The 27,954-nt window shown below is 42.7% G+C and overlaps 1 protein-coding gene across 50 annotated transcripts in view; it reads left to right on the top strand.

The window, feature by feature from the left end:
- Baz2b (bromodomain adjacent to zinc finger domain, 2B) overlaps positions 1–23,985 on the top strand; it is a 242,178-nt gene extending 218,193 nt beyond the window's left edge. For 45 of the 50 annotated variants that reach the window (XM_087652886.1, XM_087652878.1, XM_087652876.1 and 42 more), the window contains 13 exons: positions 679–922; positions 2,594–2,656; positions 3,602–3,746; positions 8,794–9,446; positions 9,977–10,253; positions 10,422–10,577; positions 11,114–11,274; positions 15,201–15,511; positions 15,904–16,039; positions 19,755–19,901; positions 21,458–21,723; positions 21,820–21,963; positions 22,583–23,985. In XM_087652886.1, the coding sequence (XP_087509012.1) occupies positions 679–922; positions 2,594–2,656; positions 3,602–3,746; positions 8,794–9,446; positions 9,977–10,253; positions 10,422–10,577; positions 11,114–11,274; positions 15,201–15,511; positions 15,904–16,039; positions 19,755–19,901; positions 21,458–21,723; positions 21,820–21,963; positions 22,583–22,736 (2,857 nt within the window). In that variant the 3' untranslated portion in view covers positions 22,737–23,985. 50 annotated transcript variants of the gene reach the window in all.
- The last annotated feature ends 3,969 nt before the right edge of the window (positions 23,986–27,954 follow it).

Genomic DNA, 27,954 nt, shown 5'->3' with positions numbered 1-27,954 from the left:
GAAATAAGGAAGAATTAGGGGCTAGAGAGATGGCTCAATGGTTAAGCCCTGCCTACTCTTCCAGAGGTCCCTGGTTCAATTCCCAGCATCAGCTCTGAGTTATAGCTCAGAACTGTAACTCCAGTTCCAGAGGAACACAGATAGAGATGCAGGCAAAATATCAATGCAAATGAAATAAAAATATTAATGAATTATTAAAAAAAGAAATTAGGAAGTATCATTTGGACATTGTTGGAGTTATTCATCTCAGCTTTCAGTTTTCTAGGTCTACTATGTTCTAATTACCAAAAGGTATTCTTGTGGAAACATATGTCTTAAATTTTCTTAACTGATTTTTTTTCCTGCCATTGATATATTGCTTGCCATAGGAGTACAGTTTTTTCTTGTTTCACTCAGATTGTGATCTGGATGTGTCACTTGTAATCCCAGCACCTAGGAGGCAAAAGCAGGAGATCACAAATTCTTAGGCCAGCTGAGCTACTAAATTAGACTCAGTTAGGACACTTAGTCCTGGTGGGGCCTGCACCTTCGTGGTCCATGATTACCTAAGAACCGGTGGGTGGGATTCTCAGTACCTACAGGAAGAAGGGGAACAGAAAGCCTAGCATGGAGCTCATAACAATTATGATCTTAACAGGGGCAAGAGTAGCTTTTTATTCTGTCTTTTGATGTTTAAAGGCTTAGGATAATCCATGCTAAGAAAACAGGCAAGAGAGATGCTTCAGGGGGCATTGATCTTGGGGAAGAGCAACATCCCTTGGGCACGCCGACTCCAGGACGCAAGCGGAGAAGGAAGGGAGGAGACAGTGATTATGATGATGATGACGATGATGACAGCGATGACCAAGCCGATGAGGATGAGGAAGATGACGAAGATAAGGATGACAAAAAAGGAAAGAAGACCGATATCTGCGAAGATGAGGTAATCAACTCAGGTTCATGTATGGGTGTCAGTAGGAGCGGTGCAACCCGCCAAAAAGCAACTCAAAATTGAGGGCCTCAGGTCTGTAATTTGAATTCAGTTTGTAACATTCGTTTGCCTCAGTTTCTTCATCTGAAGATGATTTCCTCCTCCTCCTCTCTTTCTTTTCTCCTCTTTCTTTCTCTCCCCCTCCCCCAACCAGGTTTGTCCACGCCATGCTCCCAGCCTGAATGTATGTTATATTTGTCTCTTATTGTTTTGTGGTAATGAAGGAACCAGTTAGTGGCGTGACTGGATATGGAAAGAAACTGGATATGGAAGTAGAGAAACTGGGTGTGCGTCGTGTGTGCAGATACGTCACTCAACAGGTGTCTGACAGAGTCCCCTAGGCTAGTATCACCTGATGACATTGTTGGTGGCTTGCTTTGTGTCAGTCTTTTCTGTGATACTCAAGTCATGAAGTCACTAAATGTATATTGCTCTGAATGGATCCCTGCTCTTCGGGACACATGGCTGTCATCATCCCTCGAATTCTCCACAGAGCTGTGTAGATTGATTTTCAGATGTTCTCTCTCACACACCACCGACACCACGCTGTGCTTGCTCACCGCTCTTGCCTTGTCGGTGCTGTCAGGCCTAGTGAATGGTGCATCTATCCAACATTAGTCTCCGTCAGCTTTCCTAGGAGACGGGCACAGCCCTGCCCCTGCACCATTCGTGAAAAAGCATGGTTGCTTTGGGTTTTCTTTAAAATACAGAATAGATAGATAGAATGTTAATCGGTGTGATAGGGAAGATGTTTATAGCGTGTACAACATTCCTGTGCAGGTATTTGGAGGAACAAACCCCCACGAGCTCTCTGCATCCATTAACCAAGACTTTATATATATTGGGGTGGACATGAGTCAGGGAACATAAGAGAGAAGCCTGTGTGGGAACAGCCACACCATGGTGAGAGCTCGTGTGTTTCGGACATTGTTTCCTCATGAAGTGCAAAGTTGGAGGGGTTATGTTTGTCGGGTGCATTATTACTATTTTGTTACCTTATTCGATTTTCTATTGATTGGATTGTGATTTTTGTTTTAGTGAAAGAGTCAGGTTTTAAGGGTTTGGGGCCTGTTGTCTTCGTGCCAGTTAGAATTCATGTTACTTTTAGTTCAGACATAACAACCGTGTAACTCTGCCCGGCCTTCAGTAAGAAGGGAATAACAGATGGTGGTGAAACTCTGAAGTCCCCTCCCCTCCATTCCGCCCCATCGTTAGCTGCAGTCTCTTCTGATGTACATGCAGGAGTGCTTGTCGCTTTTGAAAAAAAAATGCTTTTTATTGGGAGAAATGTTAGGAAGAGATGACCAGAGGAATATCAAAAATTAATTGATGGACACAGCCCTCACTTTTTATCTTTAAGCAAAACTGCTGGGTCTGAGGGCACAGCTCAATGTTAAAATACTTGCATAGCACCATAAAGCCCCAGCACTGCAAACAGAAAAACAGAAAAATATCACCAAAAGAGACCCTCGGAGACCCTGTGCTTGCCTCGTTTGCTACTTTATATACGTGCGTGCGTGCGTGCGTGCGTGCGTGTGTGCGAGCTTCCTACATTCATGTATTTGATGATTAGAGAGTGAAACTTTCCAGCAGGTAAGTAACCCTGTGTTTTATTATTTTTAGGATGAAGGTGACCAAACAGCCAGTGTTGAGGAGCTCGAAAAGCAGATTGAAAAACTGAGCAAGGTAAGCCCATCAGACCTGTCTACCTTTGGGTACAGGCGTGTCGCGTGGGATTCCGATTCCTGACTGCTTTCTGTAAGTGACTGAACAGAGCTCGAGACACGTCCCGCGTGTGCCTCCCAGGCGCGCAGTGCTGGTGTCGGAAGGCTCTGAGGACGCTATGCTTATCCAAATGTGTGAAGCGCTCTAGGTGCTTCAGTTAAGGTTTCAGTAAAGAGATGTGTGATCTCTTGGAACCTATTACTCAAATTTCTCTGTGTTTCAGAGTGATAGTTTGCTTATTTGCCTTTCATTTTACATTTGTGTATTTATGTATTGCTTACATTAGACTTATAAACTGTATATTTATGTATTATTAAAATTATAATCTGCATTTCATATCATGAATACAATTTTTTCATGGATACAATTTAAAATGAGTCTTTTTATAAGGAAAATGTGTGGAGAGGTTGTGATGATGATCCCATCAATTCTTCCTCCTTCCTCCCTCGGAGCCCTCCCTCCTTCAGACTCACGGCAGAACAGTTTTTAAGTACTGTGAGAAGCCTGTATCCTACTGTACCTGTGTTTAATGCAGCTGTATGTCAGAAATTAGTCATTGCTGATGAAGCATGTGTATAAAGCTAAGCAAATGTGGGCACAATTGACTAATATAGAAGTGTTATTGGAATGCACTGGAACTGGCCTATTTGCTTTGGCTTAGTAGTGTTTGATGGCGTATACTATCATAGTATCGTTAAGAGACCCTGGTAATGAGACTTCCCGTTTCAGCCCTACCTGAACCTAAGGCTTCTTACCCTCCTTTGTTTTGGAATGATCCTTGTATTGGGAACGGAACATGTCTCCCCTTTGCTGTGCAGTAGGATGGTGTAGAGAATGTAAAGTACCTTATGGACATGTAAGGCACTCAGTGTCTATGATGTAATCATGTGGACGGCTTTTTCACAGCAACAGAGCCAGTACAGACGGAAGCTCTTTGATGCTTCTCACTCATTACGCTCGATGATGTTTGGCCAGGACCGATACCGACGCAGATACTGGATTCTTCCTCAGTGTGGAGGGATTTTTGTAGAAGGCATGGAAAGCGGTGAAGGTAGGAACTATTGATCTCCTAAATGGGATATTGTGATTTTTTTTTAAAGCTTGCTGCTTCTTCTGTATCTGTCTTTCCCTAATAAAGAGTGCTTTATGACTGAGTGTAGTGAATGTTCAGTTCCCGTTCTCCTGAAGCCATCCTCACTGGTCCGGGCTTCCTCCTGCCCGTGGCTTTTCTTTGACTGCCAAGCATATGAGAGTCTTGCACTGCAGGCCGCCATCCTCACATCATTACTCTTAGGAATGTGTTGCAGGATGCCTCTTCCTGTTGTGCTCTCTCCTTCAGAGCAAGCGTCGCCCTATCAGAACAGCAGAACGTTAAGTTTAAGAGCTTCACGTCAGCTTAAAATCTTGTCCATCTTTGACATTTGTGAGCACCTAACTTCTTCCCTTGTTGGGTTTTGTGTCAGTGCTCACTTCTGATATTTCCTCTTTAAACCACCCCTTCAGGAATGGTATGATCCAGCTTAAAAGAATGTGCTTAGGAAAGCTTGTTGAGCTCCGCTTTCAGAACGCCCCGGCTTATCACTGCTAAATGTCAAAATTCTGACAGGACTTATAGGTCCCAGGGTGTGGCTCTTGACCCATGTGGTACACAGAGGTTAACACGTCTTAAAGAATAGGTGCTTTAGAAGGCACGCATTATAAAGCACAATGCACAGCCAGGCAGGCAGCTCATGCCTATAATCCCATCACTTGAGAGGCTGAGAGTTGGAGACTACGTTGAGCTGTTCCATGACGAGACCTTTTCAGGAAGGGAAGGGAAGGACAGAGTTGTTGTTCTGCACTGGGGAGAGAATTGGTCAACCATGGAGAAGACAGTAGAAAGTGTGAGCACATGTTTTTATGGACCACTGTTTTTAAATAAAAACTCCTCACCTTTCCAGACAACATCCTTTACCTATACATTTTCTTTCCGACCCAGATGTGACTCAAGGGGTGACTCTGTGACTCTGGGCTCACAGCCAGCAAGGACTTGGGTGAATAAGCTACTTGTGGTTATTTCACAAGTTAGTCCCTAATGTCTGAGCTGCTCAGAAGAATTAGTACGATCTATAGAATCAATTCCAATTCGAAGCTAAGCCAAGAGAAGTATTTGCATGCTTTCAAATGTTTATAGAGACCTGGTGACAGATGATACACTTGGTGTCACGCTCTCACCAGAGCCTCAGAGACAGTTAAACAACCCTCCCCCACTCTGAGGGACTGAACCTAGGCACCTTGTGCATGCCCCGGGAGCGCTGTCGCTGCGTTATAGCTGTGGCTCTAACTCTATCCTTCACAGTCATCACTGGGATATTTATTAAGGTTCATCTTTAGCGGCCCCATGGTAAGTAGAGCTGTTGACTTGAAATCCACTGGACACATACAGGGGAGGGTTAAAGAGAGATCAGTGTGAGTAGTGGTGAGCTCTAAAGGAGGACGGTATTCCAAGATGAGTCGGGAGAACCTATTACACATAGGGTGGTCAGACACAGCTCTTGTAGACAAGAACCAGGAGATAGAACACTATTCTGCAAGAGATCAGAAAGCACAACGGCCCTGAAGAAAAGTCCCCACACACTGAGAAGCAGAAAGTGAGGAGAAAGGCCAATGGTATGGAGATTAGAAGGGTTTTCTGTCAGATCTTGTAGAATGCTGGGGCCTTAGTAAGGACTTGGGAGTTTATCCTACATTGCACAAGAGTTTATAGGATTCTGTTTATGCAGTACCACAAACCATAAGTAGTACAGACATACACATATATGTATACACACATGCATACTCACAATGTAAAATGTGAAGCCATTCAAATAAGAAATTAGGGGTTGGGGATTTAGCTCAGTGGTAGAGCGCTTGCCTAGGAAGCGCAAGGCCCTGGGTTCAGTCCCCAGCTCCAAAAAAAAAAAACCAAAAAAAAAAATAAGAAATTAATATGAAAAATTATGAACGCCAGAAGCTAGATGCTAAATGATGTTTGTAGTTTCTGGAAGGAAGTTGCACATACACAGAATGGGTTAAACATGACAACTACTGAGGAGAAGTAAGGTTGGGGATAGGCAGAATGACTTTACTGTGTGCATTCTTCATGGCTAAACATTTTAACTGGAAAGTCTGTTACTTTTCTGATACAATAAATCTAATATTGTCTTAAGAGTCCTGGAAAACCTACTGGATCATTTGGTATTCATAGAGAAATGATAAACCATAAAAGGACATTTAGTCCCCTGGTGATCAGATGTGATCCGGGGTAGTTTTTACCTCCTAGGCATTGGCAAAGACAAAACAATATTGACAGCCTAGGATTTTGTTAAAGATGTAGGAAAATAGCCACTCTGATGTGCTTCTGGTAGGAGTGTATTTGGTGAACAGTTGATCCAAACCTTCTAGGGAACAATTTGAACTGTGCTTCAAGAACTGTTAATAGCATGTAGCTTAGCTTGCATATTGTAAAGAATTTGCCCAAGAAAATAGATCTGAAAAATATCCACATGTGAAAATACATCCCATAAAACAATGAAAATAGATATCATGTATTGTTTTGTTTTGTTTTTTTCTTTTCTTTTATTGGATATTTTCATTATTGACATTTCAAATGTTATCCCCTTTCCCAGTTTCCCCTTTGGAAACCCCCATCCCCTGCCTCCATGTGGGTGCTTCCCCACAAACCCATTTATTCCCTCCTGCCTTCCCACCCTGGCATTCTCCTACACTGGGGCACCAAGCCTTCACAGGACCACAGGCCTCTCCTCCCATTAATGCCCAACAAGGCCCATGCTCCACTATATATGGAGCTGGAGCCATGGGTTGATCCATGTGTACTCTTTGGTTGTTGGTTTAGTCCCTGGAAGCTCTAGGGAGTCTGGTTGGTTGATATTGTTTTTCTTCCAATGGGGTTGCAAGCCCCCTCAGCTACCTCAGTCCCTTCTCTAACTCCTTCATTGAGGACCCAGTTTTCAGTCCAGTGGTTGGCTGTAAGCATCTGCCTCTGTATTTATCAGGCTCTGGCAGAGCCTCTCAGGAGACAGCTATATCAGGCTCCTGTCAGTATGCACTTCTTGGCATCCACAATCGTGTCTGGGTTTGGGGACTGCATATGTGATGGATCCCCAGGCAGTCTCTGGATGGCCTTCCCTCAGTCTTTGCTCCACACTTTGTCTCTGTATTTTCTCCTGTATTTTGTTCCCCCTTCTAAGAAGGATTGAAGCATCCACACTTAGGTCTTTCTTCTTCTTGAGCTTCATGTGCTCTGTAAATTGTATCTTGGGTGTTCTGCGCTTTGGGCTAATATCCAATCATCAGTGAGTGCATACCATGTATGTTTTTTTGTGATTGGGTTACCTTACTCAGGATGATATTTTCTAGTCCCATCCCTTTGCCTAAGAATTTCATGAGGGGTTGGGGATTTAGCTCAGTGGTAGAGCGCTTGCCTAGTAAGCGCAAGGCCCTGGGTTCGGTCCCCAGCTCCGAAAAAAAGAAAAAAGAAAAAAAAAAGAATTTCATGAAGTCATTGTTTTGAATAGCTGAGTAATATTCCATTGTGTAGATGTACCACATTTCCTGTATCCATTCCTCTGTTGAAGGGCATCTGGGTTCTTTCCAGCTTCTGGCTATTATAAATAAGGCTGCTATGAACATAGTGGAGCATGTGTCCTTGTTGTATGTTGGAGAATCTTTTGGGTATATGCCCAGGAGAGGTATAGCTGGGTCCTCAGGCAGTTCAATGTCCAATTTTCTGAGGAACCTCCAGACTGATTTCCAGAATGGTTGTATCAGTCTGCAATCCCACCAACAGTGGAGGAGTGTTCCTCTTTCTCCACATCCTCGCCAGCATCTGCTGTCACCTGAGTTTTTTTTTATCTTAGTCATTCTGACAGGTGTGAGGTGGAATCTCAGGGTTGTTTTGATTTGCATTTCCCTGGATGACTAAGGATGTTGAACATTTATTTCTTTAGGTGCTTTTTGGCCATTTGATAATCCTCAGCTGAGAATGCTTTGTTTAGCTCTGTACCCCATTTTTAATAGGGTGATTTGGGTGCTGTTTCAACTGGAGGTCAGCATGTAGAAGAATGCAGATCGATCCATTCTTATCACCATATACATACAAAGCTTAAGTTCAAGTGGATCAAGGACCTCCACATCAAACCAGATACACTCAAACTAATAGAAGAAAAAGTGGAGAAGAGTCTTGAACACATGGGCAGTAGGGAAATTTTCCTAAACAAAACACCAATGGCTTATGCTCTAAGATCAAGAATCGACAAATGGGACCTCATAAAACTGCAAAGCTTTTGTAAAGCAAAAAGGACATTTTTGTCCTCTGAGCCATCTCCTTAGCCCCTATATTTTAATTTTTATAATGAATAATGTCATTAGGACAAAATGGCAACCAACAGATTGGGAAAAGATCTTTACCAGTCCTACATCTGATAGAGGGCTAATAACCAAAATATACAAAGAACTCAAGAAAATGTCATGTGTTGTTAATAGTGGGCAGTTATGCTCTGCTTGGTCTCTTGGCATATCAGCCATGATGTCATCCATTTAGAATCACATAAATGTAAAATTGTACGATGTAGTTATATATTTATTAATACTGCCAAATGTTTACATAGTCTCAATTAACTTAAATAGCTAGTGTAGATTGGGTTCCCTTTTTCAGATTACATAGGCTGAGAGGTTCATGGCAAACAGCTCACGGTTTCTGCTACCCGTGACTCCCAGGAGCTACCCACTCTGCCTTCCGACACTTGAGTTCCACAGGTGCAGGGTCATATATGTCTGCTCTTTTATGTGGGTGCTGGGGATTCAGAATTGCCCACATACTTGCACAGCAAACATCTTTGTCCTCTGAGCCATCTCCTTAGCCCCTGTATTTTAATTTTTATAATGAATATATACTACGTTTCTAATGAGTGAAAAAAATCCCATAGAAAACATAGGGGATATAAGGTAATCTAGAGGTTTGCTGACGTATACATATGATTTGGTGACTAATAAAGTTTAACTCCGTGCCTGGTTTGTTGTATAATAATTTACTTTACTAGCATCTTTCACTTTTGTAGGCCTAGAAGAAATTGCAAAAGAAAAAGAAAAGCTTAAAAAGGCCGAGAGTCTCCAGATCAAAGAAGAAGTGTTCGAGACTTCTACAGACACTTTAAACTGTCCCACCAGAGATCACTGTGAGCAGAAGGACGACCTGAAAGAGAAAGATAACACGAATCTATTTCTTCAGAAACCGGGCTCGTTCTCCAAGCTAAGCAAGCTTTTGGAGGTAGCTAAAATGCCTCCCGAGTCAGATGTTATGACTCCCCCAAAAGTGAACGTTAGTACAAATGGGGGCCCACTGTCTCATCAGAACAGCGGGAAGCATGCACTGGGAAGCATTCCCTCAGCAGCGGCACAGAGCCCCGTGGGGAAGACAGACGTCAGTCTGTTCAGCTCGGGCTCTGGTAGTTGTGGGAAGTTCTACAGTCCTCTCCCCAATGACCAGCTGTTAAAAACGCTGACTGAAAAGAACCGGCAGTGGTTTAGCCTTTTGCCAAAAACACCTTGTGATGACACGTCCCTGACCCACGCTGACCTGTCCGCCAGTTCGGTGACTCCTCAGTCTCAGCCACCATCTAAGTCACCGTCGCCTGCTCCAGCTCCACTGCTCGCATCCTCGTCCGTTCAGAACCCGGCCGGACTGAACCCGTTTGCTCTGTCACCTCTTCAGGTTAGTAATGCCGAGAAAGCACACGTGACAGCACTTCATGGAACCGTTAGCTTACAGAGGTAATACAGCCTAACAGGCCTGCAATCGGAAGCCCAGGGTTTCCATCACCAGGCTTCCTTCATTGGCACTGCTGATGACTAACAGTGTCTAAGTCGACCTTAACATTTAATTCATTACAGCTGCAGGATAGCTAACATGTCATTACTCCTGGGGAACAGAAATAACATGAACGTTAACATTGTTGCTAATGTGCTTAGGTTTTCTCTGGTAAATAGAGTTTTAGAATTTGAAAAATAATTTCTAAACATTCCTCCAGCTCTTTAGATTAATTGGTATTTTGTTTTTTAAATGTTTTTATTATCATGTAACATTTTTTAAATATTTTATTACTATGTGTCAGAGGGTAACTTTCAGGAGTTGGCTCTTTTCATCATGTGGGCCCCAGGGACTGAACTTGGACCATCAGACCTAGTGTCAGGTGCCCTTACCCTCAGAGCCCTGAACTGAGTTTGGAACGTTTTGTTTCACAGGTGAAGAGTGGTGTGTCTATGATGGGACTTCAGTTCTGTGGGTGGCCTGCTGGTGTGCTCACTTCCAGTGTCCCATTTACATCACCCTTGCCTGGTCTCGGCTCAGGGTTGGGACTGCCAGAAGGAAATGGTAGCAGCTCATTCTTGAATTCCAGTGTTGCTTCCAGTAAAAGTGAATCTCCAATCCCTCCAGCTGAAAAGGCCTCCACCGCCACACCAGCCGCTGTTGAAGTAGCAAAACCAGTAGATTTTCCTATTCCGAAGCCTATCCCAGAAGGTGGGTCCAACACGACGGCCTGCACCCCCTTGCTGTGCCTCGGGGACAGCTCCTCATCTGAAAATGCATCTCCGATGGATCTGTGTGGCTACAAATCCTGAGATTTGCTTTATGTCACTATTTCCTATTCAAAATCATATAAACCGTGTAAATACTGTCTTGATGCAGAGATGCAGCTCGGCTGGTGGAGAATCATGGACCCCGAGGACCTGAGGACGTTGCTGAAGGTGCTGCACCTCCGAGGGCTACGGGAAAAGGCCCTGCAGAAGCAAGTGCAGAAGCACCTGGACTACATTACTCACGCCTGTGCCAAGAATAAGGACGGTGTGTGCCCGAGAGCGTCCTGCCGTCCTAATGCATTGTGAAACTCGTTGTTTTTACCCTCAAATGTTTTAATATGTCTTTACTTTTTTTTTTTTCAAATTATTTCTAATTCTTGGTAAGGATGTTTATGCATAGGCCAGAGGTATTGGATTGCCCTGAGCTCGAATTACGTACGGGTGGCACCTAATTTGTATGCTGAGAATCACAGTCAAGTCATGGATGAACAGTTCATTCTTTTTGGCACTGAGGAATCTCTCCTGTGCACACACACACACACATACTTAAATGCTGCTTAACAGTGGCTGATTGCTTTTCTCTTATTACTTATCACTTTTAGTGCCTGTCCACGTGCTATCTTGTGTCTTAGACGAGTCCTTACTCAGCGGTGAACCCCCTGCATGTGCACAAGTACATTTGTGTGTCTAAAAAAGTTGATATACATAGGGTCCCTAGCATTTCACTTATTTAGAGAAAGAAATCATTTTGTGGGTGGATTGGAAAAATAAATTTAATAACTGATTTCTTTTCAAATGTAGTTGCTATTATTGAATTAAATGAGAATGAAGAAAATCAGGTAACGCGCGATTTAGTGGAGAACTGGTCGGTAGAAGAGCAGGCGATGGAGCTGGACCTGAGCATTCTCCAGCAAGTGGAGGACCTGGAACGCAGGGTTGCATCCGCAAGCTTGCAAGTGAAGGTAAAGCTGGCGTGGTACAGAGTGTGTGTAGGGTAGTGGAGGGTGATTAATTTAGTATATGCGCAGTCAAAACTCGTTATTGTGCTAGACATTTTACATTATTTCATTTAATTCTCAAAACAGTCCTGAGTGAATTTCTCCCATCTTCCAGGTAAAGAAACAGGCTCGATATAAATAATCCTCCAATCTTCATTTACGTGGCAAAGAACGTGTGCAAACTACATGCTTTGAGTAGTATAGGCTGGTTTCCTACAGCTCGTGGTCTCCTCAATGGTAGTCACAGAAATATTTTCTGGTGTGGAGTTCTTTACCTTAAGCGAATTGTTGTTTTCATCATGAGGAATACAGTTTTCCCTGTAAATCTTATCAGAGTCCTACTGTAGTGTTTCATGGGAGACCTAGAATCCCCTCAGTTATAACTGTCACATGTCACAGTTTTACTCTGTACAATTTAAGGTCAAAGGCATGTCAGACATTAGGACTTGTGTTGTAGCCAAGCAGACACTCCCTGAGCGCACATTCGTGAGCTCTGAGGTCTTTATCTGGTCAGAGCTGAGAGAGGCAGAAGGAAGGCTCGTCCTGTGCACGAGGTACGTAGGGTTGAAGAGGGGGCAGTGGAAGGTCCTGCGTGTTGACTAAGCAGAGAAACCTGCAGACTGGGGACTCTGTCACTCCACTTGCTATTTATACTTTATTCAGAAGGAAAATGTAGGCATAATCCTGTCCTGCCCAGTAATTTAAATTTTGCTTCATAATTAGTTCTCAAGGTCTCCCAATTCTGTCATTTTCCAGAGTTAATATGATCTCCCTTCTCTGCCACAAACATAATTACTGGCAAATGTATCACTTCCTCATGCTGCTGTGCTGTAGACCTGCACATCTCCTCCCAGTCTGCACACCATCCACAGCCTCGTTTATGTGGCATCTTCAACAAAGGCACTCTTCCACACAAGTTAATTTTCTGGAGAAGTGAAAATTATTCCATTTAGTGCCATAATTTTTTTAAAACATGTTTGTTGGATCTGCTAGTTTATGCCTTTCACTGCCTCCTTAAATTGAGAATAATTAGTGTAATTTGCATTGTCTTGGTGACACAATATTACTAGCACGAACACCAATTATCAGGCTGTGGGCCCAGGAAATGTCAGAGGTTTTCCTGTGTGTTAAATATTGCTTCCCAGCACACCGCGTCTGCTCTCCATGCTCTGACTTTCCCTACCTCGACTACTACTTGTTGTTCATGTGGTTTTAATTTTCCTTCTCCGTATTTGAACTTGCCGGTGTTAGCGGACCAGGAGTTGGGAAAGCGTGTTGAGCTTGGCCTGGACCATTCACACTGGATGGCTTGATCCTACCACATCACTGGCTTTCATGCCCATGTTTGTAGTTAGAACATTTTAGAATTCTTGGCAGCTAAAATGAGTAGAATTTGTTGTTTAAGTAATGTATCTTAGCATCCCGTTGTTTTTAAGCTGGTTGTGAATGGTGCTGTAATATTTTGAGAACTGAATTATAGTTTTATTAGTCTTAAATTGTCTTTAAGTGATGAAAAAGTGATAAAAATAATGAGATGTTGTAGTATCTCTTGAAGACTCTGTGTGTGTGTGTGTGTGTGTGTGTGTGTGTGTGTGTGTGTGTGTGTGTAAGACAATATTTTTAGCCCAAGGAGCCTGGCATTATGAAGGCACAGTGACCCGTGATGTTGGTCTATAACATACTCGTTTGCATCTTTAGCAACGTTGATGTTTTCTTTGTGCGTTGTGGGACGTCTGACTCTAGCTTTGGTGGTCGAGCATGCTAAAGTCCCGTTACTCCCGCCCTAGATAGCTCTCCTGGCTCCTGTTGTTTTCCCTTCATCATGAGTCCTCTGAAATGGTTTCCTAGGGGTTTCCAAATGGTGTTTCCTAAGAAGCGTGAGGGTCTACAACCTCTCTCTCAGAGCTCTTTAATTTGTACCTTTATCTGGAGATGTGCACAGGTTTGCATGGGACTTTCTGTCCTTATTCTGGCTTTGTCTCCATTACCACTCTCTGAACTGCTGGTCGTCTTTACCATCCCCACCCCTAGACTTTTACTAAGTATGAGCCACGCCAAAAACATCTCTGAACATCTTTGACATGTTGTATTTTTCTGATTCATCAAAGCTGAATTCGCGTTTATCTTTGTCATTATTATTAGCTTCATCTGACTGTACTCTCCAGCGCACAGAACTACTTCAGTCAGACTCCGTTACCCAAAGCATTGAGTTTCCTTTCTAGTTCTAAATCTCACAAGTTTATAGTAATCAACTAATTTATCACATATTTTTAAACAGAATAAATGGAATGAAGCACCTTTGGGCACTGGCACCAAGGGTCGTTTCTAAAGTGACATTTGAACGTCAGCACATGCACATGTGGTCTTCCAGGGACCTTGCAGAAATCAAAATGCACTCACAAGGCTTCTGTTACTTAGCAATCTTGCTTCCCTCTTAGAAGGTGGGAAGGGTTTGTTATAAGTTATTACCGTTATCATATAAGACACTCCTGTGTATCCTGTGTATCCTGTGTATCCTCTCTGCCTTGGCCAGGGCCTCATGCTTGCGGCCCACAAACTCACAACCCCTTCTGTTTCAGCTCTGCATGACACTGGACGTGCCCCCCCAACTTTTTCTTTTCTAGACATAAATATTCTGTTGAGATAAAGGAGGAGATCTGGTCCTAATGCACAGATTAAATTAATAGTTTCTAAAAAGATTAATTTGCAAGGAATTCATTCTGTTTTTTAATAATACTTTGGCACAGTAGCTGGTCTTTATCAGACCATAGATACTAAGTAATTGAATTGAATGTGCTTCTAGTACCCAGAAGGCTTGCCTTGTAGGAAGGTAAGGTGTGGGCACACAGGTGCAGTCCAGTAACTAACCATAAAGAAGTATAGTTTTGCATGTGAACTTTAAAAGAGGGGACTGGTTTCTGCTGGGTATTTGGAAGCTATGAAGAGTTGAGATGTGTAAAATGAGTGAGATCTTGTCAGGCAGAAACCAGGAAAGAGTGCAGTAAGAGGTGGGAGCATGAACAGCACCAGGAACTGAAAACTCACTGTTTAGAGAGGAGCGAGGCACAGTGAACGCACAGTGTGGGTGTCCAAGCAGGCTGTGAGAAGAGCTGTAGATTCAGGTATTTGAATGTCAGTGATTGGGAACTTGTTAAAGCCAGGTAACCTTTAAACTGCGGACAGAGGATCAGTGTGAACGAGCTTGGTTATAAGACACTTCATTTATTCAATCTATGTATATTGTGAGTGCCCATCGCTGTGCTGGAAATCAACAAGTAAAGGCTCACATGGTTCCAGCCCTTTTTGGGAGGTTTATGGGGGAAAGGTTAATGGAATCACCGTGCTGTCAGGAAGGCAAGGCTGTGCAGCGGTTTGGATCCCAGGGGAGCTTTTAGCAGGAGGACGTCACCCCTGCAGGAGTTGAGGGAAGGATCTCCTTCAGGGAATGCTTGCCTGACAGGAGAGCCGTAGAGTGAGTGGACTTCCTGGGTGAAGACAGGAAAGCACTTCAGGGCAAGGGCAATTGCATATGCTAAGGCAGGGAGCTCATGGAACTGGTGGGAATGTGGCCCTACATGGGGCACGCAGTCAGGCCGCCCCCACATTCCTTCACAGTCTATGCATGCCTTAGTGAACTGTAGGTCTAAACCTTGCTGTCCTTTGCTGAATGTTACCACTTATATAACCAGTGTTAATTTTCAGACACTTTTCTCACCAACTGCTTTTCCTTTTTGTTCCTGTTTCAACCTAGCATAAGAAACACAAGGTAAACCTTTGTAGTAAAGATTGTTGAGAGCCACTGGTGGTCGCTGCTGAGCCTAAGTAAAGGTAACTTACCCCTCTAATGCTGTCAGGAGAAGCAGGAATGACATTCTTTTCTTGATGTATAGGGTTGGATGTGTCCAGAGCCTGCGTCAGAAAGGGAGGACTTGGTATATTTTGAACATAAGTCATTTACTAAGTTGTCCAAGGAGCATGATGGAGAACTTACTGGTGACGAAGAAAACAGTGCTCATGCACTGGCACGGAAGAGTGACAACCCCCTAGATATAGCTGTAACCAGGCTGGCTGATTTGGAGCGGAACATTGAGAGAAGGTATCTGAAGAGCCCCTTAAGTACCACCATTCAGATCAAACTGGATAATGTGGGCACAGTTACTGTCCCTGCTCCTGCACCATCCATTAGTGGTGATGGTGACGGGTAGGTTATTGAGATTAACTTGACAAATTATTGTGCTTCTTTGCTAATTGGAGCCTATTTTCTATTGCCTGTTATCTATGTATCTTCTTGTATGTCTGTGATCCGCGTGGATCATGCTATTTGCATGGTGCTTTGTAAACCTTTTTTTTTTTTTTTTTTTTGTTATGTGCATTGATAATCCTGCAAAGTGATCTTCCATTTATCTGGTTGTGACTAAGCTTCAAGGCACGTAGCCAGTCTGTGCACTACATCAGATTTAGTTGCTTAAACTTTATACTTATTGGCTGTTACATGTTTTTGTCATCGCTTGGCTTTCAGTGTGATGATTGTTTCACATTCAGTGACCATAAATGTGGCTGTGACCTACTCAATTTCTCTATATCTCAATGCAGAGTTGAAGAGGACATTGCTCCAGGGCTCAGGGTCTGGAGAAGGGCGTTAGCAGAGGCTCGCAGTGCTGCACAGGTAGCCCTGTGCATCCAGCAGTTACAGAGATCAATAGCATGGGAAAAATCAATTATGAAAGTTGTAAGTGTTCTTATTTAAGAAATACTATGACTGATTCCCTCTGTCTTGTTTTCCCCACCTCCAGATCGTTCCTAACTATATATTACGCTACTGTTACAATGATGTATACTGTACTTGGAAGTATGTCTAATTCTTAAATAGCATATAATCTTACTTTTCCCTTACCCTGAGATTTTTATATGTAGCAACCTGCCAAATATGTTGTCTTCTCTTTGCTTAGATTTTGTTTTAGTCTTCTTTTAATACGTGTTTATGATTCTAACAAGTTGCCTCATATCGCACAAAGCATAATGGTCGTTAATGTAAATATTTGAAAGCTGTTCACTCCTGTAAGCCTCTGTCCACTGGCCTCTCCGCTCCATCATGCCTTCGTTGTTTTACTTCTCTATACTGACCAGAATACTCAGTACAGAGCGCAGACGTAGTGTTTGCGTCAGACAAGGTTGGCATAAACAGGAGAACTTTTTCTCCTGATCATTAAAGTTAGAACTGTTTTTCATCTTCGTATGCCCAGTTGGTTACTGGGCAGCGAGCATTCATTTTGTGCCCGGCATCATAATGCCAACATTTAAAACAACAGCTATGGGTCACTTACTTTCAAACAGACAGGTGTTTTAAAACATGTAGAAAGTGCCCTATTTCCTATTTAAGTTCCATACATAGAAATACACATTAATGTATAGACTTTTATGAATTACTTTAATACTTGCTTTTGAATTAAAGACCAGCTTCAAAATTTAAATATTTGAGATTTGTTTTCATGAAGAGCTAAAAGTGAAAATTCCGTTATTGAAATAGTCATTCCTAGGGAAAGAAGAGATCCCAATACCCCAGCATCCCCTCCCCAGACCCCAGCATTCCCTCCCCAGACCCCAGAATCCCCTCCCCAGACCCCAGCATTCCCTCCCCAGACCCCAGAATCCCCTCCCCAGACCCCAGCATTCCCTCCCCAGACCCCAGCATCCCCTCCCCAGACTCCAGCATTCCTTTGCTCAGTTTTACCCTGGAGCTTAGACTGCTCAGGCCTTATATGCAGTTTATAAAGTAAACTTTGTGTCTTGTGGTTTTTCATATCTTCCTAAAGATGTGTAGAATCTGAATCAGCACTGTTTTGCAGTGCGTCCAGACTTACGGCATTACGTTCAGCTCATTAAATTTACCATAGTCCTGAAAGGACTGTGTAGCTCTTCTGAGAGCATGTTTATTAAATACAAACATAAAAATATTTAAGTTAAAGTGTATTTACTCCAAAAAAATTAGAAATATAATTCTCCTAAAAGTATTATTAAAGCAAATTTAGTAATCTCCTTGGGCAAATGTCTTTGTTGAAATCTAGACTACAGTGAATAAAAACAATGAATTGAGCTTACATTAAACTGACACATAAAATTTTTTATCCCCCTCTGACATCACAACGGTCAGTTTTGTTATAAACCTAAACAAAGAAACCATGAGCTCGATTCTGTTAGTGTACTTCTCTTTTATTGTTTTGTTTTTGAGGCAGGCTCACTCTGTAGCCCAGGCTAGCCCTTGAGTTCAGAGTTCTCCTGCCTCTGCCACCCAAGAATTAAAATGAGAACCAGGCACTGCCACACCTGCACCTTCTCAGTTTGAAATTCATAAGCCCTCCCACATTAGTAATGCACACGTATCACCATTTAATGTAGCCTTATCGCAAGGGTCGTTTTAAAAATATTCATCACCACAGAGTGTGCAGCTGAGGGCGTGACTCAGCAGTTTAGCACTTCCCTGGTGTGCACACTGTCTTGGGTCTACCCTCAGCACTGCAAATGAAGATGGCGGTGGAGGCCGTGGTGGTGGTGGCTGTGGTGGTGGTTATGGTGATGGGTGATAATGATAATGGTTTACTGCTGACAGATTAAGAAGTACTTTTGTAAGTGTCAGTTCCCATAAGTGTCCTCACAATAAATTCAAATGTGTTAAAGTACTCAGTATCCTTAAAAACAGTCTCAGCTTACCAGGAAAGAGGAAACTGCTGGTCTGCTTCTAGGTGATTCTCTGCCTACATATGCTTTTGCTTTTGCAGCAAAGGAGTTGAAACAAATATCAATGTGCATGCTTTCACATCATAATTGTGAGCTTTTACTGTGACTGTTTTCAAAGTGCTAGAAGTTTTATATTCTATAAAATTGTATATTTAATTAAGTTGTATATTTTATATATATTTATGATACCTTTTCTCTGAGAAGATTTAATATTTTTAAATTGGGCGTGAGATGTCATGTAGACTTTATAGTATTTCTGATGTTTTTCCAGTAAACAGAAAATTATGTTCATAAATATAATTTTTACTATTACAGATTTAAGTATAACCTTACACATGCTATTTCTGAGTAAGTGTTTTTGCAAGAGTTTCTAAAGTTGGAGCATAGATTTGGTGAAACGCCCTCTTAAGTTACTCGGTGGTGTGGATTCAGAAAGCCCACCCAGTAGGAAGCGCCTTTGGGGTTACTACACTGGACTGCTGTGCCCTTACAGACATGCTATCTTACCAGTACACAGCCCTGAGCCATTCACTGGGTAGATTTTACATTTGTTCTCTTGCACGGGTGTGCTCCATTTCCATTAGTTCCAAGCAGTATCTTTGGGTACATGCTGTGTCACCAGGCTAGGATATAGTGTGTTGGAACTTAAAGGAAGCCATTTTGAATTGTTGTGATTATAACTATCTAACTTTAATGGAAACTAGTTCCTATTTAAGTATTTACTCTTGCTGGGTCATGGGCTTTAATCCCTTTACTTGGAGGCAGAGGCAGGCAGACCTCTGTGAGTTTGTGGCTAGCCTGGTCTACAGAGCATGTTCAGGACAGCCAGGGATACACAGAGAACCCCATCTCAATCCTGATTACAGGGCACTTTCTATCATGACTAGACTGCCCTGACCTCAGACAAGGGTAATGGTCACCGTTCTCCCAGGACCTGTGCAACTTTCCATTCTCATTCTGAAACTTCTCTATTCATACTAAAGTAGTTAGTGGTATTACACATTTTTCAATAAAAAAGAAAAAATTATTTTTAGTTATAAAAAACAAGTTATGACTGTAAATTATTTTATTCTGTTCTTCTTTTCTTGGAGATAATTTTATGAGATGCATTTTCTATATTTGTGGCAAAAATTGACTCTGGTTGGTTTTCAAAGTTTCCTGTTTCAGACAACTTTTTAGTCAGTTATACAGCACAGATAATGTACAATCTAGGAATATCTTATTAGTATATATAATTACACTAATACAAGTTTCTGAGTTTTGATATTAAAAACTATTCTGTCATTTCTCTCTCAGAATAAAACTACTCTCTTATTTCCTTCTCAGAATATCATAAGGACAATAAGATAAGCAAAGATGAAACATTACGTCCCATGCACTAAAGCTCCTCATTGCTTCGTGTGCTCTGACGTCATGTTGATGACTTCATATGTTGATGTGTACATGCTTCTGGTGTGTGAAAGCATCCCACCTTTAGCCTTGTTCTATGCAGTGAATCTGAAATGTGCATTTACCACAAAAGATTGCTCGCCCCGTCATGTGGTCCATCTCTGTGTAACGAGAGATACATAGATGTGTGTGGCTATTCTGTATTTGATAGCAAGCGGAATGTTCATTACTAATGGAAGTGAGGAGTCATGATTTGTTTGACAGCCCAGCACGCAGTACTCGCAGCAGACACTGATCTCAGTGGGTTTTGTATGTTGTAGTACTGCCAGATCTGTCGAAAGGGAGACAATGAGGAACTGCTGCTACTCTGTGACGGCTGTGACAAAGGCTGCCATACCTACTGCCACAGGCCCAAGATTACAACTATTCCTGACGGGGACTGGTTTTGTCCAGCTTGCATCGCTAAGGTAAGAATGGGAGGAAACTAATTTGTTTAAATTACCAGTTTTGTGGCTTGTTTTGTTTAAAGATATAAATCACATTTTATAAAATTCACCTTTAAAACAGTCTATTAATTTTTAATCCATTCAAAGTTGTATAATATCACCACTATTCAGTTCCAGAGCATTCTCTCAATACTGGAAGCCTTTTTACAGAAATACAATGTGTCTGCCTTCTTTTCCTAACCACAGTGCTTTGAAAGTTCATGTTCCGGCCTAGTTCAGCATGTTTTATAGTGGGAGAATACTGTGTCCTATGGATTTACTACTTTTTGCTCATTCATCCATCAGCTGATGAACATCTGAGTTGTTCCTACCTTCCAGATACGGCGAATGATTCTCTCTGTTCATGTCCAGTCTTTGTAACAGCTGTGTCTTGGATACATGGCCTGCAGGGGAATGTCTAGGTCAGGTGATAGTGAACACCTGTATATGTAGTCATTTTTAAGTCACATTTAAAATAGGAACCTGCAAATTGAGAGAAAGAGCAGTAAAAATATATATTTATATATAAATATGATAAATTAGGAAGAAATGGCTTGGGTGTGGTACACACATCTATAGTTCCAGTACTCTTGAGCCACTAACAGGAAGATAGATGTGGGGCCAGCCTGAGCTACACAAATAGACCCTGTCTCCATAGAGGAGGGATTAAGGCTTTAGCCAAGCTGTACAGTGTTTTGTTTCATTTTCAAGGCCCTGAGTTCAGTCCTTAGCACCACAATAAAGTCCAAGAGGAAGGAACAAAGTTAATTTCAGAACTAACTGGTAAGGAAGAGGAAGTGTGTGGAGAGGAGTCTGTAGAAGACCTGACTGGGGGCATTCGTTACATCTGACACTCTTCCAACTACATACGTGACCTAATGCTGGCCACCCCGACCTCCTGTGCACGAGTGCGGCTCTAAGCATGCATTTCCCTAGGTACTCCTTCCGTCACTCCAGTGCTGTTCTGTTCTACACAGGGCCTTGAATTATGGTCAGTGTCTCCCTCCCTCCCTTATGACTTAACAGGTCAGTCACCCATTATTAGATTGTGTCTCAGGTTTGGCCCTTTGCCTCTCAGTAAGTAAACCATGCTGGCCCTGGCAGATTCATGGCCCTGGTTATTTTCCTTAATTACTAAACAGAATAATAACTGTCATGTAAGATATAGACTATTTTATGCTACTTCAACATTTTCCTTAAAAAATACATTTTTTTTTCTCCCTGTCTCTTCCTGCGCTCTGAACTACAACTTGGAAAACTTTTCTCAACACAAATACATTTCATTCTTTATCTAGAAAATAATTTTTTGTAGATTTGATCACTTTAAAAATCAAGTTTATTTGGCACTTCATGCTCCCATTTGTCTGACTTTGTATCCCCTTAGCATTCCTGTTGATAACCTCCCTCTGTGGTTTTGTTTCCAGACATTTGTTCCTGCGAGTGCTGTGCTCTGAAAACATTTAAGATCTGAAGTGACAGAACATCTGTAAGCAGCTGTTTTCTATACCCCACTTACCTTTTGTTTTTTTTAATTAAAGGCAAGCGGTCAGAGTATAAAAATTAAAAAAATTCATATCAAAGGAAAAAAGACAAATGAATCCAAGAAAAGCAAGAAAGGAAACGTCGCTGGGGACACTGAAGACGAAGACTCCACTTCCACAAGCAGTTCACTCAAACGAGGAAGCAAAGATCTCAAAAAGAGGAAAATGGAGGAAAACACTTCCCTCCACTTGTCAAAAGCAGAAAGTGCTACTTCCGTTAAGAAACCGAAAAAAGAAGAGTGCAAGGACCTGGCTCTCTGCAGGTATCTTCCTTCCTTTCCTCTTCATTGTTGTGGCCCTCCATTTCGTTTGGGCCGATCCGAGGCCTAGGTACCGATTTCCAACATTGTGTTCTTCAGCATGATCCTGACTGAAATGGAAACGCATGAGGACGCCTGGCCCTTTCTGCTTCCGGTCAACCTGAAGCTCGTACCCGGCTACAGGAAGGTTATTAAGAAGCCTATGGATTTTTCTACAATTAGAGAAAAACTAAATAATGGACAGTAAGTAATCCACTTCTGTTCAGTCAGTATCGACGATGGAGGTTAGCAGATGACATAACCTGAGGCATGTAGAGACCGGAAGCTCTTCTCCATTAACACTTGGATGAAGGTAACAGGATGCCTAAGGGATAGGATTGGCCAGAGGAGTTAGGGAAGTAGAGGGATCTGTAGAGGCCTCCAGCAGAACGGTAAGAACTCAGGTAGTAAATGAGATGTGGGAAACACAGGGCAGTTGAAAAACATTTTGTTGCTGTTGTCTTACTCTGTAGCCCATGCTGGCCTCAGACTCGTTGACCTTTCCCCTTCTCCACCAACCAAATGCTGGGATCACAACTATGTGGCTCCATGCCTGTCCTGGAAAATACCTAGTTTTATGACCAAGAGAGCACTTGGTTTGTTATGCTGACCATCTTTAATGCAGCGTGGCCCAGAGCGTAATGAATGTCGTCAGGTGTGGTTTGGTGGGCGGCGCTCTGTGGGAGGAGTCAAGCGCAGCAACCAGCTAGCGTTCCTGCTCCCGCTCCCGCTCCCTTAGCTCTCCTCTCTCTGTTTAACTTCTTTTCCTTCTGTGTGCCATCCACAGCCCTGAAAGCTTTCTTAACGATGTGTTTCCTTTCAGGTATCCCAACTTTGAGACCTTTGCTCTAGACGTCAGGCTTGTTTTTGACAACTGTGAAACATTTAATGAAGATGACTCGGACATAGGCAGAGCTGGCCACAGTATGCGAAAATACTTTGAAAAAAAGTGGACAGATACCTTCAAAGTGAGCTGAAGTTATAATCTTCTTTTTCTCTTTTTTTCCTTTTGAACAAGGACAAACAAGACCAGCGATGTGAACTTCATTCACACAGATGTGCAAGGCACATGCTTATTAACTTTTTCCTTAAAATCGGTATGTGTGTATGTCTGTATGTACACACGTGTACATGTGCACATACACACACATATATTTAAGAAGGATGAGCAGAATGACACCAGTTTTAGAGGCTTCTTCACTCCTGCAGCCGAGACCATTGGTCGCTGGTTTGTGTGATTCATCAACTAATCTAGGTAGAACAGGGAAGCAAGCGCACCCAAAGACTTTTCCAAGGAAAGGGTGTTAGAGTGCAATAGCAATGAAACTCTATCAAACCGCACTGAATAGCCCAACACCAGAGCTCTAATGTGGGGAATGGGTCTCCCTTCCCTCTCAATAAATATCTATTTTTCATTTTTTTACTTTGTAGTTTATTTTTTAGTGAATGTATTTAATTTTATGAATTATTTATGATTAAACCACATCCAGAATCTTCGTTTTCTGTGAAAAGGAAGAACTAGAAAAATTGCTTTAAATCTTGAAAATACAACAAGGAATGTTTTAAACTATAAAACAAAGCCAAGTTAAACTGTTTACACTGATGTGCTCTGAAAGCACCAAAAACGAACTTTGCTGTAGAGTCACAAGTACATTTATATAAATATATATATGTCGCGCATCACTTGTGTAGTGGAAATTGACGTGTACATATTGTTCATTATTGTTGATATCGAGTCTTGTTTTAATATGTATTATGTGTATATATTGTTTGGAGACATTATTGTTTATGCCTTAGAAGGACTGTAGCATTTTATCTGAGTCTGAAGGTAATTACAACCTGTACAGTAATTATCCTCCACCGACACTGTGGCGTCTCCCGAATCTTGGTAGTGCCTGCCTTTGAAACAGGGTGTAGGGGATAGCAGTTTTCCATTTTTCTATTTTGTTATATAATTTTAAGCCACCAGGGCCTAAATTAAAGTATAATCATTTGTATCCATGTGAAATAAAATCGTGACGATTTCCTACACACACAGTATTTTTTCATAGAGACACTTCCCTCCCATCTGCCTTGCCTCAGAAATAAATTTACAAGACATTTGTAACCACTGTGTTTTATCTACTGTGTGGTGTGGCCTGTTGGAGGCACATAGATCAGAGTTCTTTTGTACCTATGTAAAAGTACTTGAAATTTTATTTAAAATAAAATGTTGTGGAAAAGGTAGCATTCTTTTTTTTAAGGGGTGTTATTTTTCATTACTATATACTATGCACACATACAATAAGAGTTTACAACCGGGGTGGGCTTTTGGTGGTGGTGTTTTGTTTTAGTTTTTTCTCAATGAACTTGAACATGCATTCTGCTCCAAAGGCATTAATTAAAGTGTGGTGTTTTACAGAGTCTTAGCGTGTGTATTGGCCCAGAGAGCAGCAGGTTGAGTTCAGAGCTTGACTTAAAGCCACAGCAGCTCAGAGTTTTATGAGGATGTACATTTCTCTGGACCTAGTTTTGTTTCACAGTTTTAACATGAAAGCATTAGGATATGAGAAATAGCTGTTTCTTGATACATAACTCAGGTAGTCGTGTAAATTAAGCCATGAGATTCTTGGTTGTAAGTCTTAGTGGGCCAAAGTTGGAGCTGGAAAGCCACTAGTGAACGAGATAGGCAGGGATGGGCTTGGGGCTTAGCGGGACAGTGTTCGTTGCTCAAGCATGAGGACCTGAGTTCAGATCTGCAGCACCCATGTGGAAGCCACAAGCACAGTGGTGCTTCTGCAACCCTAACTGCAAGGGGATGCTGGAGCCTGCTAGCAGCCAGCCCTGGCAAGCTCACTTGTATCCATGTGAGGTTCGCTGAGGGACTCAGAAAATAAGGTAGGAAGCTTTGATAAAAGATGAGACTTAATTAACATCAACATCTGGGATAGGCAGGCACACTGGAGAAGACGCATCCCCCCCCAACACACACACAGACAGACAGACACACACACACACACACACACACACACACACTCGGGAAGTAAGAAAAGACTGGACATAGTAGTGCACACCTTTAATTCAAGCACTCAGGAAGCAGAAGCAAGATGGACTTCCATGAGTTTGAGGGGAGCCTGATCTATGTACTGAGACAGGGAGAGAAGGTTACAGAGGGGAAAAGGGAGCAGGAGGGAGGGAAGAAAGGAGAGAAAAAAAGAAAGAAAGAAGAAGCATGGTGTACACAGAGTGAGCAGAGGGGAGAGGAGAGAAACAAGGCAGCCCATGCTCCTGTTTGCAAGCATGCCTCTGTGTGGGGGCATCCGGGTGGGGGTGGGGTGATGATGCCAATTGAACCAGAGACTGCATGGTAGGCCAATGTTTTACTGCCGAGTTATGCCCATGGCCACTGCTTTTCACACGGTAAAGGAAAAGTAAAAATTTCTGAGGAAATGTCGCTTGCTTTGAAATACTTGGAGCTAAAAGTACTTTCTAGAATCTCTAGGTTGTTTGTGGGGATCTCTGAACATCCACAGTCATATAAATCTGTTTCTGTTCAGCAGATACAGGGAGCTTGGTCAAAACCATCCATATGGAAACAGAGTGGGGCGCTACTGGGCGGAAGGGACTGTGGGGGTCTCCCTCCAAGGGGGCTGTGCTGCACAGGCTAACTTGTCTGAGACAACATCGCGTCCAGTTTCTAGGGCTTCCATAAATAAGAGAATACTTAAATCTGTATGCACAAAGCAGTTTTCTAAAAGCAAACATTTTCCTTTTAAAATACCATGAACATGGAGGCCGCACCTGTAATCCTAATAGTCAGTGACTAAGACAGGATTATGACTGCAAAGCCAGCTTTTTGCTATATTTGGAGACACAAAAACCAAACAAGGAAGTAAGATAAGTGAATAAATAAGCTGTCCCTGGAAGAAGGACATTTGACACTGGCTCCTGGGACCGGTGTTCATTGTTGTAACTGGGCAGAGGTAGCCAGTGACGGGCAGAGGAGGATACCCCAGGACTCCTACCAGGGACATCTTTACCTGTGCACAGCAAGCACACTTCCAGAAAGACATGCTAGCTTTAGCTCTAACCTTTTCTAAGTGTCCTGTACATTTTAAGTAATGAGCCTGCCTTCAGGTTCAGCCTCAGATGATCACCCAAATAGTGGCTAGCCGAGAATAACCAGTCAGTCCACAATTATTAAACCCAGATAATATCATCAACAGCAAATTAACAGTCATTGAGTCTCTAACAGTAATGATTAAGTGGGTGAAATTGTATAGGTACTTCCCTCCCCCCCTCCCCCCCCCCCCCGAGCTGGGGACTGAACCCAGGGCCTTGCGCTCGCTAGGCAAGCACTCTACCACTGACCTAAATCCCCAACCCCTGTATAGGTACTATTAAACTTGAGAAAATGGCTGCATGTGCAAAATGGCTTTTTTTTCATTTGAATCCAATATCAGTTAGTAGCGAACAGTAATTTTCTTCAAGAGTATAAAGGTTTGTCCTGATACTGATGTAAGCCTCCCACCCTGTCTCTGTGTCCTCTTGACTACTCCTCCCCAGTGTTGGGATGACTGCGCGTACCACACCGCACCTAACGGTTATATTAATATGGATATGTTAATATTCCTCTCCTCTGTTCAGCCCCCACATTCTTGCAGGAAACTGGCTGTCCCAGCCTTTTGTCTTCTCTGAACAAGGAAACCTGTGCTGAGTCATTTGCTCATTGTTATACATTTAATTCCTAGGCTACGTTCCTCAAAGGTGTGCTCATTTTAAAGACCTCCACTGGAGAAGTGTAAGAGATTTGTGAGGCGGGGAGCTGGGGAAGGTAAGAAGTGAGTCTAGGCAATCTCCATGGAAGAAAGGGTCAACCTCCCCTAGCCCAGCACCCAGCAGAGGTGGCGGAAAAGAAAAGTTATTAGGATATGGGGGAGTGGACACGTTCAGCCATGGTTCTTTGGGGAGAGCTTGATCTCTGGCAGCAGTTCAGTCCCGTAGCAAACACCAAATAAGATTCAAGGCAAGCAGACCCCAGGCACAAACAGTCCAGGCCTTTCAGCAGGCAGACACCAGGCAGCTGTAGTTCAATCCTGAAGAAAGTGTCAGGCTCTCCAGCCACCCTAAGGAGAGGCCACAGAAGCAGCTAGCTGCCACAGGAACCTCTGGAGCTCAATAACCCTATGTGTATGGCGAACCAATACACATGCGCGTCTTTAGTGAGGAATAGTGAGGGGAAACAAACCAAACCAAAGCTCAGTGCTGGTCTCCCACTGTCTGTGGGGTCATATTCATACTTCCTCCTCCTCGGTCCTTTCACATGTCTGCTATATCCGACACCCTTTCACCTGAGTCTGCTTCAGGAAAACATCATTTGACATGACTGACTTTCTAAAGAACTAGAAGTTCCCACTTCAAATGAGCTTTCTCTGTAACACACGGCAGAGGGAAAGGAGCAGAGCCTCCCAGCTAAGAGTCTCCCGTCCTATGACGTCTTGGGTATGTCTTGGCCACACTGCAGGCTTCCAGCAAAAGGCGGGGCGAGCCTCAACTGCCGTGGCCCCGTCCAGTTTCATGTCTCACTTTTCACATTTTCCACATTGTTATTACAAATCCCTCTGTCTGCCTCAGCTTGTCATCCTCTGAGTCCACTGCCCATCACACAGAACCACTCTTAATGTCTCTCGCCCCTTCTATGCACTTACTGTGTATCTTGGGGAAATGTGTGAAATATATAAGGGATGTATATTTATATATACCTTAAGACATACCGTAAGCTCCATTCTGTGACCTTTTTATTGTTTCTGTTACTTGTGACTTGACTATGACTTTTAATCTCAAGGCAATCCAAGTCTGACTAAGAAATTCCTCTAGGGTAGACACCTACACTGTCTGCAGCACTGTCTCTCTGAATAGGATAGCTCTGATTTGCAAATCCGGGACCCTAATATGGAAGCCAGTTTCCAAGATGACCCAAGCCTTCTGGTTTAATGCTCATATAGAATCCCTTCCTGGCAGGGCAGTCCTTACAATCAACATTTTAGAACGGTACCACGTGAGTTCCCAGACCCAAGTCATAAAATCGATTCCTGCCTCTATCCTGGGTCATTTGCTCTGAGGCAGCCCTGTGAGACATTGTAAATGTCTATCCTACTACCAACGTGAAGTTCAGCCACTATCCTGACAAATGCTTTAGTGGTCCTGGGCCAGACC

The sequence above is a fragment of the Rattus norvegicus genome, chromosome 3 (assembly GCF_021556685.1).
Source record: "Rattus norvegicus strain SHRSP/BbbUtx chromosome 3, alternate assembly SHRSP_T2T, whole genome shotgun sequence".
Taxonomy (NCBI): Eukaryota; Metazoa; Chordata; class Mammalia; order Rodentia; family Muridae; genus Rattus; species Rattus norvegicus.
This window is presented reverse-complemented; position numbering and strand designations above follow the sequence as displayed.